The following is a 19,006-nucleotide window of genomic DNA, read 5'->3' as shown; positions in this document are numbered from 1 at the left end:
ACTAACTTTAGTAACACTAATGTTAATAAGTTCTGATAACCCACTACCATCAGACCAGCCAGAAGTGAGTTTTGTGTAGACAGCATATAGCTGGGTCACATTTTTAGTTTGTTTTAATCTATTTTGTCAATCTCCATCTTTTAACTGGTCCATTTAGACCATGTATATTTAATGTTGTTATTGATATGTTTGGACTTACTTACACCTGCATTTTACTCTTTGTTTTCTGTTTGTTCTCTCTGTTTTTGTTTCTCTTCTTTCTTTTTCCTGCAATTTAGAATTCCATTTGATTTATAACTAGTTTTTGTGTTGTTTTTTTTTGAGACAGAGTCTTGTTTTGTTGCCCAGGCTAGAGTGAGTGCCGTGGCGTCAGACTAGCTAACAGCAACCTCAGACTCCTGGGCTAAGCATCCTCCTGCCTCAGCCTCCCGAGTAGCTGGGACTACAGGCATGTGCCACCACGCCCGGCTAATTTTTCCTATAAATTAGTTGGCCAATTAATTTCTTTCTATTTATACTAGAGACGAGGTCTTGCTCTTGCTCAGGCTGGTTTCGAACTCCTGAACTTGAGCAATCCGCCTGCCTCGGCCTCCAGAATGCTAGGATTACAGGCGTGAGCCACCGCGCCCGGCCTTGTTTTGTTTTTTGAGACAGGGTCTTGTTTTGTTGCCTGGCTAGAGTGCAGTGATGTCATCATAGCTGGCTGCAACCTGCGACTCCTGGGCTCAAGTGATCCTCCTGCCTTAGCCTCCTGAGTAGCTGACACTATAGGTGCAGCTAATTTTTTTAAAAATTTTTTGTAGAGATGAGGTATCACTCTGTTGCTCAGGCTGGTCTTGAACTCCTGCCTCAAGTGATTATTTCACCTTGGCCTCCCAAAATGCTAGGATTATAGGTGTGAGCCACTGCACCTGGCCTAATAGTACCTTTAAATGTGTTTCTTTTATTTATTTATTTATTTTTTTTGAGACAGAGTCTCACTTTGTTGCCCAGGCTAGAGTGAGTACCATGGCGTCAGCCTCACTCACAGCAACCTCAATCTTCTGGGCTCAAGCGATCCTCCTGACTCAGCCTCCCGAGTAGCTGGGACTACAGGCATGTGCCACCATGCCCAGCTAATTTTTTGTATATATATATTTTTAGTTGGTCAATTAATTTCTTTCTATTTTTGGTAGAGACGGGGTCTCGCTCAGGCTGGTTTCGAACTCCTGAGCTTGAGCAATCCGCCTGCCTCGGCCTCCCAAAGTGCTAGGATTACAGGCGTGAGCCACCGCGCCCGGCTAAATGTGTTTCTTTATATAGCTTCTTCAGTGGTTGATCTAGGGGTATGTTTGTCTATGTGTATGTATGTGTGTGTGTGTATATCTATGCCTTCGTCTATTAGTAGTGCCATTTTGCCAGTTCAAGTGAAGTACAGAATCCTTAACTCTCTTTCCCCATTTATAACATAGTTTCCTTAAATACTTTCTGCCTATATATTTAGAACTGCATCAGACAATGTTATAATTTTTGCTTATAAACCATAAAAAAATATTTTAGAAAACTCAAGAAAAGAAGGAAAGCCTTTTGTATTTACCTGTATTTTTGCTTACTGTGTTCTTTCTTCCTTCATGACATTTCAGTGTTCCTTCTTTTATTGTTTCCTTTCTGTTCAGAGAACTTCCTTTAGCCATTCTTCTAGGATGGGGTCTGCTGGTGATAAATTCTCTTAGTTTATTTTCATCTCAGAATGTCTTGCTTTCCCCTTCATTCCCAAAGGATATTTTCACTGAATATAGGATTCTGGGTCAACAATTCTTTTATTTTTTTTTTTTCATTACTCAAAAAATAGTGTGCCACTTCCTTGAGAAGTCCACTGTCATTCTAATTGCTTTTCCTTGTAGATAAGGTGTCATTTTTCTCTCATTGCTTTCAAGATTTTTTTCCTTAGTTTTCTAAAGTTTAATTATGGTCTTTGTGTGGGTTTCTTTGGGGTTATCCAGTTTTGTGTTCCTCAGCTTCTTCGATCTGTACGTTTATGTCCTTTGCCAAACTTGGGAAGTTTCCATCCATTATTTGAAGTACTTTTTTCAGCCTTGCCCTTTTTTTTTTCCTTCTAGCATTGTCATGACACACATTTTAAACCTTTTGTTATAGTCTCACAGGTTCTTTTTTTTTTTTTTTTTTTTTTTGAGACAGAGTCTCGCTTTGTTGTCCAGGCTAGAGTGAGTGCCGTGGCCACGTCAGCCTCGCTCACAGCAACCTCAAACTCCTGGGCTCGAGCGATCCTTCTGCCTCAGCCTCCCGAGTAGCTGGGACTACAGGCATGAGCCACCATGCCCGGCTAATTTTTTTTTTTTATATATATATCAGTTGGCCAATTAATTTCTTTCTATTTATAGTAGAGACGGGGTCTCGCTCTTGCTCAGGCTGGTTTTGAACTCCTGACCTTGAGCAATCCGCCCGCCTCGGCCTCCCAAGAGCTAGGATTACAGGCGTGAGCCACCGCGCCCGGCCTGTCTCACAGGTTCTTGAGGTTCTTTTTAAGTCGGCCTTTTCTGTTATTCACATTGGATAATTTTTCCTCCCCCCCTTTTTCTCTCTCTCTCTCTCTCTTTTCTTTTCTTTTTTTTTTTTTTTTTTGAGACAGAGTCTCACTTTGTTGCCCAGGCTAGAGTGAGTGCCATGGCGTCAGCCTAGCTCACAGCAACCTCAAACTCCTGGGCTCAAGCGATCCTCCTGCCTCAGCCTCCCAAGTAGCTGGGACTACAGGCATGCGCCACCATGCCCGGCTAATTTTTTCTATATATATTAGTTAGTCAATTAATTTCTTTTCTATTTATAGTATAGGCGGGGTCTTGCTCTTGCTCAGGCTGGTTTCGAACTCCTAAGCTAGAGCAATCCGCCTGCCTAGACTTCCCAGAGTGCTAGGATTACAGGCGTGAGCCACCACGCCTGGCCTCCTTTCTTTTTTTGAGACAGGGTCTCTCACTTCATCACCCAGGGGTGTGATCATAGCTCACTGCAGCCTTGAACCCCTAGGCTCAAGTGATCCCTCCCACCTCAGCCTCCAGAGTAGCTGGGACAACAGGCATGTGCCACCACACTCAGCTAATTTTTTTTTTTTTATGTTTGTATAGATGGTGTCTCATTATGTTGCTCTGGCTGGTCTTGATCTCCTGGTCTCAAGCAATCCGCCCACCTCAACCTCCCAGAGTGCTAGGATTACAGGCGTGAGCCACCACACCTGGCCTGAGGGCACTCCTTATTACTGTTGGGTGGAGGTGGGTGTTCTAGCTCCCCATGTGGTCTCCACTGGCACTGCAGTGGCTGTGGCCTCATTATTTCTAGGCAATGGGGAAGGTCCTGGCTCTGCTTGGCTTCTTCTGAATCATCCCGGCATGGTGGGGGAAGGGTGCCCCATTACTGCTGGGTGGGGGTGAAAGTCCAGTCCCCATAGAGTCTTCATTGACACTGCCATGGGTGCAGAGCCTTGTCACTGTCCAGTGGGGTGAACATCCTGTCTCCTTACCTGGCGTTTTCTAACACCATTCTGACAGAGGGATTGGGGTGCCTCATTACAGCCTCACAAGAATGGAAGTCTAGGCTCCCTGTTTGGTCTTTACAGGTGTGGGTGAGACGAGGACACAGCTTTGTCTGTAGCTGTATTAGTTTCCCAGAGCTGCCATAAAAAATTACCACATACTTGGTGGATTAAAACAACGGAAATTTATTATCTCACAGTTCTGGAGGCCAGAAGTCTGAAATCAAGGTGTTGGCAGGGCTATTCTTACTCTAGACTCGAAGGGAGGATCCTTCCTCGCCTCTTCCAGCTTCTGGTCACTCCAGGCATTTCTCGGCTTCTGGCTGCATAACTCTCATTTCTACATCTGTCTTCACATGGCCTTCTCCCTCTGTTTCTTACAAGGACACATGTCTTCGATTTAGAACCCGCTCAGATAATCCAGGATGATCTCATCTCAAGGTCCTTATTTTAAATCTCGAAGACCCTTTTTCTAAATAATGTCACTACCACAAATTTGGGTGGGTATGTCTTTTTGTTGGCTACCATTTAACCCAGTACAGTAGTGTTTGGCTGGAGCAGAGTGGTTATTAGCTAAACCTTTTCTGTCTTGCTAGGCTGCCCCGTTGCTGATCTTTTGGAGCAGGCTTTTGCTGGGGTTTTTTTTGTTGTTGTTCTGTTTGTTGGCATTTTCAGCCCCAACTCTGGGATACACTCAAACTTAAAAAAAGAGGAAATACAGAAAACTCGCCACTGTGTCATTGATTGGGATCTGAGGTCTCTAACTAGTTGGCCATATTTCAGAGTCATGTTTGTTTTATATATACTTTAAAGCGTTTTTAATTGTACTTAGCAGGAGGAATAGGGGACACTATGCTACTCCATCTTCTCAGAAGCAGAAATTTTGAAGCTACATAACAAATTTTAATATCAAAACATTAAAAATAGGCTGGGCGTGGTGGCTCACGCCTGTAATCCTAGCACTCTGTGAGGCCGAGGCGGGCGGATTGCTCAAGGTCAGGAGTTCAAAACCAGCCTGAGCAAGACCCTGTCTCTACTATAAAAATAGAAAGAAATTAATTGGCCAACTAATATATATATATAAAATTAGCCGGGCATGGTGGCGCGTGCCTGTAGTCCCAGCTACTCGGGAGGCTGAGGCAGAAGGATTGCTTGAGCCCAGGAGTTTGAGGTTGCTGTGAGCTAGGCTGACGCCACGGCACTCACTCTAGCCTGGGCAACAAGCGAGACTCTGTCTCAAAAAAAAACAACAAAAAAACAAACAAAAAAAACAACATTAAAAATAGAAGAGCAAATAGAGACAAAAAGTAAATACAGCTCTTATAAGAGGTTTCCCTGCAGAATGGAGTAGAATAAGCATTTTAAGTCTTCTATTAAGTATGGAGGAATTAGAAGTGACATTTACTCAATTATGGACAATTGAACTTTAGCGACAACTATTATTGACAGCCACACACTTAGGTATCTCCTAAACTTGTTCAAAACTGCCCGCACTGTGTAAACTGGTTAATCAGTGCCAGAATATACAATCCAGTGTTACATCTCATATTTCAAATATTCTGTGTCTTCCTCTTTCTTGGATTATTCCTTTGTTTTCAGTGGGCTACTTTCCTCCACTTCCTGGGAAAGGATGCCCAAGAGGCAAATTTTTGGAGACATAAAGGTCTGAAAATCTCATTATTCTATCCTATACTCAGTTTATCACATACTCATTGAGAGTATCTGGTAAAGAATTCTAGGTTTGAGATCATTTCTCCTGAGAATTTGAATGCCTCATTGTTTTCTAGATTCTGGTGTTGAAAAATGTAATGCTGGCCGGGCACGGTGGCTCACGCCTGTAATCCTAGCACTCTGGGAGGCTGAGGTGGGCGGATTGCTCGAGGTCAGGAGTTTGATCCTTCTGTCTCAGCCTCCCAAGTAGCTGGGACTACAGGCATGAGCCACCATGCCCGGCTAATTTTTTTCTATATATATTAGTTGGCCAATTAGTTTCTTTCTATTTATAGCAGAGACGGGGACTCGCTCTTGCTCAGGCTGGTTTCGAACTCCCGACCTCAAGCAATCCACCCGCCTCGGCCTCCCAGAGAGCTAGGATTACAGGGGTGAGCCACCGCGCCCGGCCTCTTTTAGTTATTTTAAAGTATACCCTAACTTATTGTTAATTATAGTCACTTTGTTGTGCTATCCAATATTGTTCATTCTAAGTATATTTTTATTTCCCACATAGCAAAAATTCTAATTTAATTGGTCTCAGTGGACCTGGCTTGTTTTATTTTGTTACTTTCGTTTTTTAAGAAACTAGATGATTCTATTGTGAAGGCAGATTTAGGAGCTACTGCTCCAAAGCAAATAAAAGTCTCCAGAATGGTTTTATTCTCTTAAAAGACTATCTTTTGTTCTGAATTATTGGGCTTTTTTGTACTGTGTCCTTGTATAAAATGAAATGGCAAGTTTTCTTGTTTTTTTTTTTTTTGAGACAGAGTCTCACTTTGTTGCCCAGGCTAGAGTGAGCGCCGTGGTGTCAGCCTAGCTCACAGCAACCTCAGTCTCCTGGGCTCAAGCAATCTTCCTGCCTCAGCCTCCTGAGTAGCTGGGACTACAGGCATGCGCCACCATGCCCGGCTAATTTTTTCTATATATATTTTTAGTTGGTCAATTAATTTCTTTCTAGTTTTGGTAGAGACGGGGTCTTGCTCAGGCTGGTTTTGAACTCCTGACATCAAGCGATCCGCCTGCCTCGGCCTCCCAGAGTGCTCTGCTCGGATTACAGGCGTGAGCCACTGCGCCCGGCCTGTAAATATTCTTATATGACAAAATAAAAAGTAAAAAATTTTAAAACTATATATTACTGGTTTGTAAAATCCAAAAGTCTGGAACCTACTTAGTAGCCTGCATTTCCTGATATGTGGATGTCTAGTAAATATTTTTGAACTAAAGCTAGTACTTTTCTTTTTAAAAGATAAAAACTGTATACATTCAGTAAAGCTAACAAAAGCTTTTATTCCATGAAATTGAATGTCAATTAAAACAAAATTGACCTTTCTATGCCACGTCTATGCATTAATCTTGCATAAAGCAACGTTAGAAAAGTTGTGGTTTTGTGGGAGAGTCAGAGTTAGTCTCTCAAGAGACTTCTATGTTCTTAAAATAGCTATGGATGAAGAAACAAGCTTACGTTATTTAGCACGTGATTTTTCTTCAGAGGCGGGAGTAGAGGATTGTAGTAAGCCAAATGGTTTGGTTGTAGAGAAGGGAATAGTGATGCTAACCAAGGTTCAGTTATTGTGCTCGGTACCTTGTTGAGGAAGGTACTTTAATCCCATTTTACCGTTGAGGAAAGGCTCAGTGTGGATAAATAACTTTCTGAGTTATGAAGCTGCAAACACACCAAAGTTGATATTCAACCCCAAGCCTGATTCCAAAACCCATAGTTCTTCCACTATATGCCCTATGTCCCGGGACACTAGTCTGAGATTAGACACTATGGGACATGACTTACTAAAATGTAAATGAATGTCTTCCTCTCTAGAATCTAAGATTCATGAGGATGCGAACAGTACCTGGCTTATTTATCTTTGTATCCCCATGCCTAGCTAATGCATAGGCCATACTAGGTGCTGAGTGTTTAATGAACACATAATGCTCTGTAAGCCTCCAAAACCCACAGGGCAACCATGATCCTTCTCCTAAAAGGCCTCACAAAACAATCAACTCCCCAAGTAAGAGAAATGCGGGTAATTTAGATAGAACTACCACAAAAGAAACCCTTAGTCGGATTAGTGAAGAAATGAGCTGATATTTATTGGACCCCTGTTACATTCTAAGTCCTACACTAAGGGATTAATAAATTTAAGTGTCAAAATATAAAAAAACTTTTATTCTGATACCTGTATAAATTCACCTTTTGTCTGGAGTAATAAGCAATAAATTTACCAAAGGGGTATATGCTTATTTAAAAATAGGAGGAGGAAGTAAGTGACTGCAATTTTGACATGTAAGCTCTGGGAGAATCACTGAAGAGGATCTAAGTCTTATTCAACTTCTCATTCCTAGTGTGTGCCACACAGATATTCCAGAGATGAATGGAAGAATGACTACTAGTGATAGCATGCTAGAAGAGCAGGTAGAAGCTACATGGGTTATGAAAAAGGATGGAGGAGTAGCTTGGATACAGATGATTCCAGTAGTTGTATCCGCAGGTTGACCCTGGATGAAGCTTTGCTTTGTGGATAGGTTGGCAGTCAGAAATGGATAAAGATAATAGATTTAAAAAATACGGTGGGGTGCAGTGGCTCACACCTGTAATCCTAGCGCTCTGGGAGTCCGAGGTGGACGGATTGTTTGAGCTCAGGAGTTCGAGACCAACCTGAGCAAGAGTGAGACCCCGTCTCTACTAAAAATAGAAAGAAATTAGTTGGACAACTAAAAATATACAGAAAAAAAAAAATTAGCCAGGTGTGGTGGCGCATGCCTGTAGTCCCAGCTATTTGGGAGGCTGAGGCAGGAGGATCGCTTGAGTTCAGGAGTTTGAGGTTGCTGTGAGCTAGGCTGACGCCACAGCACTCTAGCCCTGGCAGCAGAGCAAGACTCTGTATCAAAAACCAAAAAAAAAAAAGTACAGTAGTCCAGCAGATATCAACACTGTCTCTAGAACCAGCTTTATAAAGTGATTCACCCACTCGACATTTATTTCTTACTTGTCTACTAATTTACTTGGGTGAATTTTTATCCCTATACTTACTACAACCTTACACCTGTAGGAAGTAGTACATAGTAACACAAGTTGCTCTAGAAATTGGATCTTGGGTACCAAGAGTACCAGACTGCATGGTATATATTTAAATTCTAGTATATCCTGGTAATTCATTTGGTTGAAGAAGAGACCGTTACACATGAGAGATAAGACTGGAAAGAGATGAAGTTGGATCAGGGAGGTTTTTCTTCATTTACTCTATCAACAAAGGGACCCATTAATGATGTCTGCCTTATTAATACAGTGTCTGGTATAATTAATCTCATGTATTTATTTCCACTTTTCTAGGAGCAACATACTATCAGATTATTTTAGCAAAAGAATATAAACAATGCTCTAAGAACTATATTTGACAGTGAACTTCCTCAGTTTCATTTCATTCGATACAAATTTACTAAGTTCCTGTTATAAGCTCTGTGCTAGGCACTTATCCATTCTACTTAGTTCTGAGAAAGCAACCCTCTTCTGACCTCCCCTTTTCCAAATTTTTTAGATTTAATTTTTTTTTTCTTTTTTTGCTCAAGAAACTGAAATCTATAGATTTAATTTTTAAATTTAAGAGATACAGGCTGGGCGTGGTGGCTCACGCCTGTAATCCCAGCACTCTGAGAGGCCGAGGCGGACAGATTGCTCAAGGTCAGGAGTTCGAAACCAGCCTGAGCAAGAGCTAGACCCCGTCTCTACTATAAATAGAAACATATTAATTGGCCAACTAATATATATAGAAAAAATTAGCCGGGCATGGTGACGCATGCCTGTAGTCCCAGCTACTCGGGAGGCTGAGGCAGTAGGATTGCTTGAGCCCAGGAGTTTGAGGTTGCTGTGAGCTAGGCTGACACCATGGCACTCACTCTAGCCTGGGCAACAAAGCGAGACTCTGTCTCAAAAATAGGAGAAAAAATTTAAGAGATACAGACGACAGTGAAAAGCCTTCTTCCCATCCTTTACTGCAACTGTCTTCCCTCAAAGCAGTTGTTTCTATGTATCCTTAGACATATTCTGCAACCCAAATGAGTGTTAATTTTTCAAATTTTTTTGTAAAAATGGTAGTACATTCTACTCTGTAACTCTTTTCTATATTGGTATTCGTTCCACATCAACATCTGTTCACATAAACCCTTTCTAGTCCCCATTTTTAATTGGCGAATAGTAGTCACTTATATTGATTTATGATAGCGAGTCCCAGTCCCCTACTGATTTGTCTAATCAGCTATTTTTGACAGTGGTGACATATGTCATTTTATGTGTTCTAGTTTACACGTGGACTAAATTCCTAAAAATGGAATTATTAGGGCAAAGATTATATGCATTGTTTTTAGAGACAGAGTCTCACTCTGTCACCCAGGCTGGAGCACAGTGGTGCAATCATAGCTCACTGTAACTTCCAACTCCTGGGCTCTAGTGATCCTCCCACTTCATCATCATCCTGAGTAGCTAGGACTATAAGCACATGCCACCATGCTGGAATAATCTCTTTAATTTTTTTTTTTTTTTTTTTGTAGAGATGGGTGTCCCGCTATATTGCCCACCCTGGTCTTTAACTCCTGGCCTCAAGTGATCCTCCCACCTTGACCTCCCAAAGTGCTGTGATTACAGGTGAGCCACTGCACCCAGCCCATCATATTTTTAATAGAAAGTACCAGACTGCTTTCTCAACTGCACCAGTTTGTTATCCTGCCAGAAATGTCTCATGCACCTGTTTCCCCATTTCTTGCAAAGTGTTATTTGCAAACTTACATCTTGCTCAAACTGAAACCATGTGTATTCTTAATCCATCCCTTCCTGCTTTTTCTGGTAATATGTGTCTTTAGTCTTCTGTGTCCTTTCCTTAGTCTACAATCATGTTCAATTTTATCTCCCCTCCTCCAAATTCCTCCTTTACCTATTTTGTAAGTATACTCTTGCCCTATTATTATCACATACTCTTCATGATAAACTTCAACTCATTTTCCATTTGCTAAAGTCATTAAACCTGTTTTCCATCATTTAACTCTCCTTAAGAAAAGAAGCTATCTTACTCATCTCCTATGCTTTATAGAAACACTGCTTCCCACTCTGAAACCTTCCTCTTTTGGCTTTCGCACACGGCTCAATAGTTAATTTTCACTCCTTTACATTGCAACATCATTCAACAATTACAGTAATGAATCCAGGTAGTCTGTCCCTAAAGTCTGGCTCTTAATATCAAATAATTTTGAGACTTAAGAATTTTTATATTTTCTCTATGCTATACTACCTGAATTGAGTCTACTTCAACAGTACATTAGCAAAGCTTTGGACTTCCCATTTTAAGAACTAATTTATTTATCTGACTAGATAATATATTCATATACTTTTTTTTTTCTGAGACAGTCTCGATCTGTTGCCTGGACTAGAGTGCCATGACGTCAGTGAGGCTCACAGCAACCTAACTCCTGGGCTCAAGTGAGCTTTCTGCTTCAACCTCCCAAGTAGCTGGGACTTCAGGTGCACACCCCCATGCCCAGCTAATTTTTTCTATTTTTAGTAGAGACTGGGTCTCACTCTTGCTCAAGCTGGTCTCGAACTCCTGACCTCAAGAGATCCTCCCACCTTGGCCTCCCAGAGTGCTAGGATTATAGGCACGAGCCATCTCTCCTGGCCATGACAGTGTTCTTATAGCTGGGATATTTCACCTGCATTACTGCCATAGCATCCTAGTGATTCTTCCTATATGGAGCTTCTCCATCCCTAATTTTTCTTATAGCTGTGGCTCTTCTACAGAAATTGGGTTGTGTGATTATCTCCAAAATAAATCTCCATGTACTTTCTATTGCCTGAAATGCAAACGGCACATAAAGCCCTCAGTTCATGTCACCAAGTATCTGAACACCAACTATGACCATTAGGCAGTACTAAGGTCAGTGAGACTGACTTAACAGTCTAATAAAAGGGAAGTACTTAAAAGAAATGCATAGTGAGCTTGGGAAGCATAGAGGGGCACTCAACTCAAATACACAGCAACATGTGTATAGGCAATAAACTATTATTGGAGTGTAAAAGCAAGAACTGAACTGGTACTGCTTCTGTCAAGTTGATTCCAACTCTTCTACAGTTAACTTCAACAAGTACTGACCTCTAATAGAATGTAGTATATAAGTTTATTATGCAATGTATCATTTTACTTTATCATTGTTCATTTGTATCCTACTCTCTATGAGCTTTTTAAAGGTAAATTATTTTTCACTAAAATGAAAATGGGGCCAGGCGTAGTGGCTCACATCTGTAATTCCAGCACTCAGGGAGCCTGAGGGGGAAGGATCGCTTGATGTCAAGAGTTTGAGACCAGCCTCAGCAAGAGTGAGACTTCATCTCTACTACAAATAGAAAGAAATCAGCTGAGCAACTAAAAATAGAAAAAATTAGCCAGGTGTGATGATGCATGCCTATAGTCCCAGCTACTTGGGAGGCTGAGGCAGGAGGATTGCTTGAGCCCAGGAGTTTGAGGCTGCTGTGAGCTATGATGATGCCAGAGCATTCTAGCCTGGGCAATGGAGTGAGACTCTGTCTCAAAAAAAATTAAAAAAAAAAAAAAAATGGAAAAGAAAAATCTACAAAGATGTACAACCAAACCGTAGCTGTTTGGCTGACTAATATTGACATTACTCTAAAGTATAAATTTTTAAATATTTATGTACCATAAATGACATATACTACTTGTAATTGATGAAAATAGGATTTCACATTAATTTTTTCTTAATTTCTTTTTAGCTCTGATTCATCATGTGAGGCTGGTGTACTTTTTCTGGATTTTACTATACTATCTAAACCAAAATTTTAATGCATGCATTAATAATGCATAATAACAAGAAAAAACAAAACAGAATACAGCTTTTATATTATTGAACTTTATGTACAAAATCATTTGATTTCAAATAAACATTTAATGTAAAAACAAACGCTCTTTTAAACTGAATTTTTTTTTACATCTACTGTACCATTCAAATGCTTTATCATCTTACATGATTTCTTCAAAATCTGTTATCAAGGGTACATATAGAAAAGCACTTTTTTATAAATAGAAACAAAGGGATTTTTTCAGCTTTTATTATAAGATGACATAAAAAGTTTACTCAACAGAAGTAATTTCATTACTATTTGGGGGAGGGAATCACCAACTTTTTGTGCAAACAATGCTAGCCTTCTTTTAAGCATTAAGAGCATAACTGCTTAAGAAATGACATAAGCAATAATTCTACACCTACATCTCCCCTAAAATAATCTATTTTTTTTTTTTTTTTTTACATATGTGCACAGCTTTAGCAAATTAAAGCCCGAGAGAAATGCTTGAGATCCACTATCCAGAAGCAAAACCGGAGTTTACTGGAAGGAACTCATCATTTGGAGAGCTTACCAATCAAGGAGTCTGTAATGAAAGCTGCAGTTTCCCTCTTTCCTATTTTTTTAAACACAAAAATCAATGACTAAGAACTTAATACTGGATGACAAATCACATCCACACTATTAGTTAAATAGCCTCACAGTTAAACACATCTTAAAGACCAATCAAATCAGTATTTACATTTTATAAATTTCTGAAGACACCATTAGAAAGCTTATATATCCCTTCATTAAACAAAATAGGGAACTGCATCTGATGGTGGTGGAATGAAATTTAAAAATTAAAAATACCTGTATTTACAGCAGCATTGATCCTTTATAAATAAAGAATATGAAAATGCAATATCTTTAAGGTTAATAAAAAATTGAGGTGATGTTACTCAACCACAGTGCTTGGAGTTGGAATAAAACCCTATTGGTGCTTGTTAATGTGCCAGTAGTGAAACCACTTTCTGTTGGAGAAAATCCAACTGCAAATATGTGCATAAAACACATATAACACAGGGCAAAATTGCTCAAAATGATTCAAGTCAGCTTATCTGTATTGGATATTCTAATCATGAAATACATTACAAAGACATCCTTGTAAAGAAAAAAAGGTATAACATTTTCTGGTTCATTTTATAGGACACCTCCCCCCTTGAAAGTGGCATCTTAAAACCTCACACTCATTCTTTCCTTGGTTTACAATCCTAATTTAAAGATGTGAACAGCTGAATTTTCCATGGATTATCTAATTAAAAAAGAAAAACCCAAACCAGAAAAACATTCAAGTTTAAAAAATATATACTGGGTGAGCAATGCACTAAAATTATCCACATGGAAACAAATGGTCAGTAACCTTACAAACCAACATGGCATTTCACTGTCAATAATGTGAAAAATTACCATCTTCTCAAACAGGCATAAGATGAAGAAGTGCTATTTTAAAATTATAAAATGAACTTAATGTAATGTTGCAAATTTCTCATTCCAAATAGATAAATGATTTCAAAAACAAGGATCAAGGTTTGATTGCAAATAGTAATACAACATAATTTCATAAAAATCCTTCAATTTCTAAAAAAGGGAATCACATTCCAATTTTCCCTCCCCAAGAAAATTTCTCACAATTACAAAATAGAAAAACAGCCACTCACAAATGCAAAAATCATTATAATTTAAATATAGGAAATAATTTCTAGATTATCAATTCAATATATTTCATAAACAATTCTTGAAGTTAAAAATACTTTCTCTGAAGTATTGCTTTCATGCTCAAACTAGAGAATGTTTTAATAACAGCAGTCAAACTGACATACATGTAATGCTGCATGATGAAATGAAGTAGAACCCTGGTACAAATATCCTTGTTGAAATCATTTACTTCATCTAACAGTGCCTGTTTGGAACCTATGATTAAAAACAAAAACACAATTCTTCTTAGAGGCTGAATTCCCTAGAATGCAATTTCAGTGTTTGTCCATAACATGGGGTTAGGTCTTTTCAGAGTTTTTGTTTTTTGCTCTGTTTTGAAACCCCTGAGACACTATCCGTTTCCAAAGCTTTCTCTTTTGAGTTAATTTCACTAAATCCATTTGTTGTCCCGTTTTGTTCTTCAGTTATTTCTTCATTTGCAGGGGAAGCAGATTCCCCTTTTTCTAATTTTTGCTGCATTTCACGGAGCTTGGTAACAGCTTTATCTATTGACATTATGCTAATAAGATTAAAGTCATGCATGCTGACTAGATGAAGCATGAAGTTTCGACATAAATTCTTCTTAATTATTTTCTGTCCATAATTTTCTACAAACAGCATACAGGCATGATTCATTTGATTGTCAGCAATAAACCTATTTAATAAAAACAAAACATCAATTGCGATACAAAGCACTTTTGTTAAATATAATAGTGATAACCATTATAGAATAAGACTATATCCAAATCCAGTAAATGATTTAACAAGCAGCAAAAGCATAGTGAAACTGAGATTCAATAACCCTAATGAGCTTATCATTTTAGAATTTTTTAAAAAGATTTAATCTAACCAGAGCTTAAACAGGTGCCATTAGAGCAGATGTCATTTCTATTTTCCTAATGAAATTAGATACAAGAGCCTTAAATATAAAAAATACTTGCTTTTGCCAACATTATTTCCATGAACTCTGTACACATTAACAATTCCCCTCCCTTTATCTTGACATACCTTCCTATTAAAGAAGTAGTGCTTCTCTACTCTTAAGTTCATGGGAAAACTTTGAAAAAATGAAGGTGTCACAAAAGTGACAGTAAATGTGGGTATGTTGGTGGTCAGTGGGGTAAATGTATGATTAATGAAATATGAAGAGAACCAAATAGAGTAACAGCTCAGTTATCCACTGACACTGAGAGTCCAACATGGGAGTTTGTAAGGCCTACCTGCAAATGTTAAAATATCAAATAAGTTTGACTTGCTACTTAATTATGCCACTATATAATAAATTCCAATAGTTGCTACACTAGCTGATTTATGAATGAATTGAATCAATGAATTGAAACAGAACTAAATGAAGTGATCTGACTAAAATTGTATCTTTAAATTGGCATACTATGACAAAAGAAAAAACATATTTAACCCAACCTCCACATGCTTTACTCATAACTGAGTTTTAATGACTAGAAGAGTAGTCCAGGAAACTATCTGTAAAATGCCATGGAGTAAATACAAGCCCTATGTGATCTCTCTCTTTTCTCTTTTGTATAAGCCACTAAAAATGTAAATAGTATTCATAGCTTAAGGGCAGTACAAAAATAGGCTAACACATCATGCACCCATACTAGAACTTATACTCCAACTCTTCTTCACTCCCCAAAAGTAAAAAAAAGTGCTCTCCACTGCCATTTATTTCACTTATCTTTAAATGAAAAAACCACAGATGCATGTGCTATAGAACAAAGCCTTAAATGAGAATTTTATAATAAAGAAGAAAAATGTGTAATGATAGGTAAATGCTTCGCATAGGGAAGGAGGAAGATCTGTAGGAAAAAACAATGGTTGGGAACATACTATAAGCAACAAAGTCATGAGAAATAAAATTATTCTACCCTGACCTCTATAAAATGGTAAAGAAATGAGGAATCAGAAAAGCCATATATTTATTCTGAGTAAAATTGTGGTAACAACTGGCTGGGCACAGTGGCTCAAAAGTCTGTAATCCCAGTACTTTGGAAAACCAAGGCAGGAGGATCACTTAAGGACAGGAGTCTGAGACTAGCCTAGGCAACAGAGAGAGATCCTGTCTCTATAAAAAGAATTTTAAAAATTAGCTGGGCATAGTGGCACACTCCTGTAGTCCCAGCTGGGAGGCTGAGGCGGAAGGACTGCTTAAGCCCAAGACTTGGAGGCCATGGTGACCTATGACTGTGCCACTGTACTTCAGCATGGGTGACAGAGTGAGACCTTTTTCCCCCAAATTGTATAATAGTAATAACTGTGATAAGTAATTTTTAGGACATCCAGTCTTATAACACATGACATATTATTTTTGTATTCCCTGGCAATAAAAGGTATGCCAATTGGTTATTATAAAAAAGGACCCACTCTGTTTAACACTGAGACATAATCCCTACCAAAAAAAAAAAAAAATTTAGAGGGGGTATAGTAGTGCTCATCTGTAGTCCCAGCAACTTGGAAGACTATGGCAGGAAGATCACTTGTGCCCAGGAGTTATAAGCTGCAGTGGGCTATGATCATGCCACTGCACTTGAGCCTGGGCAACAGAGTAAGACCCTGTCATTAACTAAATAAGGACGTATTACTCTAATAAGCTTTTAGATATTATTCTGCTTATACATTAAGTCACAATATGCGAATAAGTTAAATTCAATTCAACTAGTGGTAATATATTATTTTTCACGTAAATACTGAAACAAAGGAAGAAATCCAAAGCCCTTTATAAATGTTCTGTTAAATGGAGCTAGGAACTAGCACTTTCCTTATATATTTTCAGAGCATCACTATTTTTCCTTACGCAATTAAAATACTTTGGACTGGAATAAGATTTGGGATACATATCTAAACTAATCAAATTTTAAATAAGATTCAAACAAAGGAAGATTTATAGAATGTGAAGTAGCAAAAGAAAATAAAGAATAACAAAACATTTAAATCAATTTAGAAATACCCTACCCATGTTTCATGACATGGAGATTCCATAGTTTCATAACTTCTTTCTCTCCTTCATTAACATCAGAAAACTCTTCAATTTGCTAAAAAAAGGAAAAGAAAAATACTGATGAAATGCAGAAAAACTTGTCAGAATGTCAAAATTAAAATGTTTTAGAACTGAAAATACCATAATATATTTATTTATATAGCACAGTGGCAACATTTTCTTAAAACCAATTTCTATTTAAGTAGTAATTTTAAAAGGGAAATCTTAGGCCGGGCGCAGTGGCTCACGCCTGCAATCCTAGCACTCTGGGAGGCCGGGGTGGGCGGGTTGTTCAAGGTCAGGAGTTCGAAACCAGCCTGAGCAAGAGCAAGACCTGTCTCTACTATAAATAGAAAGAAATGAATGGGCCAACTAACATATATAGAAAAAAAAAGTAGCCGGGCATGGTGGCACATGCCTGTAGTCCCAGCTACTTGGGAGGCTGAGGCAGTAGGATCGCTTGAGACCAGGAGTGTGAGGTTGCTGTGAGCTAGGCTGACGCCCCGGCACTCACTCTAGCCTGGGCAACAAAGTGAGACTCTTGTCTCAAAAAAGAAAAGAAAAGAAAAGAAAATACATGATACAAATTCATATGAAGCTGCATTTCCTTTACTTGGTAACTTTAAAAATGACACAACTGTGAAAATTATGCATTCCAGGATTCCTTATTTTAGGAATAAACTCTTTACATTAAGTCAAAAGTCTAGTTCATATTAAACAGTAGTTTTCAAACAAAATTCATTTAATAATAAAATTCTAAGATGATTGCCAATAAAGATGATAATAATTACTGTGATGGTTTTTTCTCTTAGCCATTCAGGATCTTTTTCATCTTCACTGTCTACTTCCATTTCTTGCGGGCGGAGAGGTAAGCAGGTATCACTATGGAAATATAGACGATTGTGGCCACTACTGTATGTTCGTTGCTGTTCTACTTCTCCATCTTCAGATTCAAGAAATTCAGACATGCTTGCTTTTGTTCGTTTTGGCCTAATAAAAAGAAATAAATGTTGATGTAATATGGCATTTACATTTGTATCATCTAACCTCATGACTATGAACTGAGATCTGCAATAATGTGCAATATTATTGAATTACCTTTTTATAAAACTGACCACAAAACAATGGTATTTGCAGCAACCCCCCCCCGAGTTATTCTCCTTCTATACATACTGTAAAATAAACCTATTAACATATCAATTTAAACACCAACGTTTTAAAGATAAACCTGTCTTTGTGAGTGTGTAGAATACACTTAAAAAATATAAACATGGTTGAAAAGGCGGAAAAGACAGGAGGTGCTATTAGGGCACATTCAGATAGGAATGCATATAAAATCCTTCATGTCAAAACTGTGTATTCTAACACATATATAGTCACAAAGTAGAAAAACTACAACACTGGTTACACACACACACACCCCTGTTCAGGAATTTTGTTTTTTCAGTTTTACAAATATAAAAAATTCCCCTTTATAATTTTAATTTCAGCAGTCAAATCTACTGCTGTGAATATACCACTATGACTGTAAAGCCTAATGGATTGAGAATCAGTCTCAGGTATTACCAAAAAGGATACTATCATATGAAAATATTAGATGACAAGAATGGAGTTCTTTATGTTTCACACTAGCAAGATAAAGTATGCCCCTATCTAGCAGGTTCCCATCTAGATGTGCACACAGAAACTTCCACTAGGAGAATTCCTTAATCCCATTAACCACTGCAGAAGTAGAGACATTAATAGTCAAATCTCAAGGATAAAGCTATAAGGAGCCTAGCAGTCTGGGAGGCCGAGGCAGGTGGATTGCTCGAGTTCAGGAGTTCAAAACCAGCCTGAGCAAGAGCGAGACCCCGTTTCTACTATAAATGGAAAGAAATTAATTGGCCAACTAAAAATATATAGAAAAAATTAGCCGGGCATGGTGGCACATGCCTATAGTCCCAGCTACTAGGGAAGCTGAGGCAGCAGGATCACTTGAGCCCAGGAGTGTGAGGTTGCTGTGAGCTAGGCTGACGCCACGGCACTCACTCTAGCCTGGGCAACAAAGTGAGACTCTGTCTCAAAAAAAAAAAAAAAAAAAAAAAAAAAAAAAAAAAGCTATAAGAAGGATGTGAGAAAACCCCTGTAGCAACAGGAGGTAAAGGTAAAGAGAATATAAAGCAGTGTATCACCCCCAAAACTTACCTGTCATAGGAAA

The 19,006-nt window shown here is 38.6% G+C and overlaps 2 protein-coding genes across 8 annotated transcripts in view; one reads left to right on the top strand and one right to left on the bottom strand.

The window, feature by feature from the left end:
• CRLF3 (cytokine receptor like factor 3) overlaps window positions 1-13,064 on the top strand; it is a 54,605-nt gene extending 41,541 nt beyond the window's left edge. For 2 of the 5 annotated variants that reach the window (XM_075994344.1, XM_075994341.1), the window contains 2 exons: window positions 9,779-9,872; window positions 12,552-13,064. In XM_075994344.1, coding sequence (XP_075850459.1) covers window positions 9,779-9,834 — 56 coding nt within the window. In that variant the 3' untranslated portion in view covers window positions 9,835-9,872; window positions 12,552-13,064. Of the gene's footprint in view, window positions 1-9,778; window positions 9,873-12,005 lie in introns of all 5 variants that reach the window. The other 3 variants (XM_075994343.1, XM_075994340.1, XM_075994342.1) reach the window with 2 other exon arrangements.
• Window positions 13,065-13,631: 567 nt separating this feature from the next.
• The window catches only part of SUZ12 (SUZ12 polycomb repressive complex 2 subunit), a 43,993-nt gene continuing 38,618 nt past the window's right edge, over window positions 13,632-19,006 (bottom strand). For all 3 annotated transcript variants that reach the window (XM_075994337.1, XM_075994338.1, XM_075994339.1), the window contains 3 exons: window positions 17,598-17,796; window positions 16,782-16,861; window positions 13,632-14,466 (listed from right to left, as the gene is read on the bottom strand). In XM_075994337.1, coding sequence (XP_075850452.1) covers window positions 14,121-14,466; window positions 16,782-16,861; window positions 17,598-17,796 — 625 coding nt within the window. In that variant the 3' untranslated portion in view covers window positions 13,632-14,120. The remainder of the gene's footprint in view (window positions 14,467-16,781; window positions 16,862-17,597; window positions 17,797-19,006) is intronic.

This window comes from Microcebus murinus, chromosome 18, assembly GCF_040939455.1.
Source record: "Microcebus murinus isolate Inina chromosome 18, M.murinus_Inina_mat1.0, whole genome shotgun sequence".
NCBI classification, from domain to species: domain Eukaryota; kingdom Metazoa; phylum Chordata; class Mammalia; order Primates; family Cheirogaleidae; genus Microcebus; species Microcebus murinus.
The sequence above is the reverse complement of the archived record's forward strand: the minus strand, read 5'-3'. Positions and strand labels throughout refer to the sequence as shown.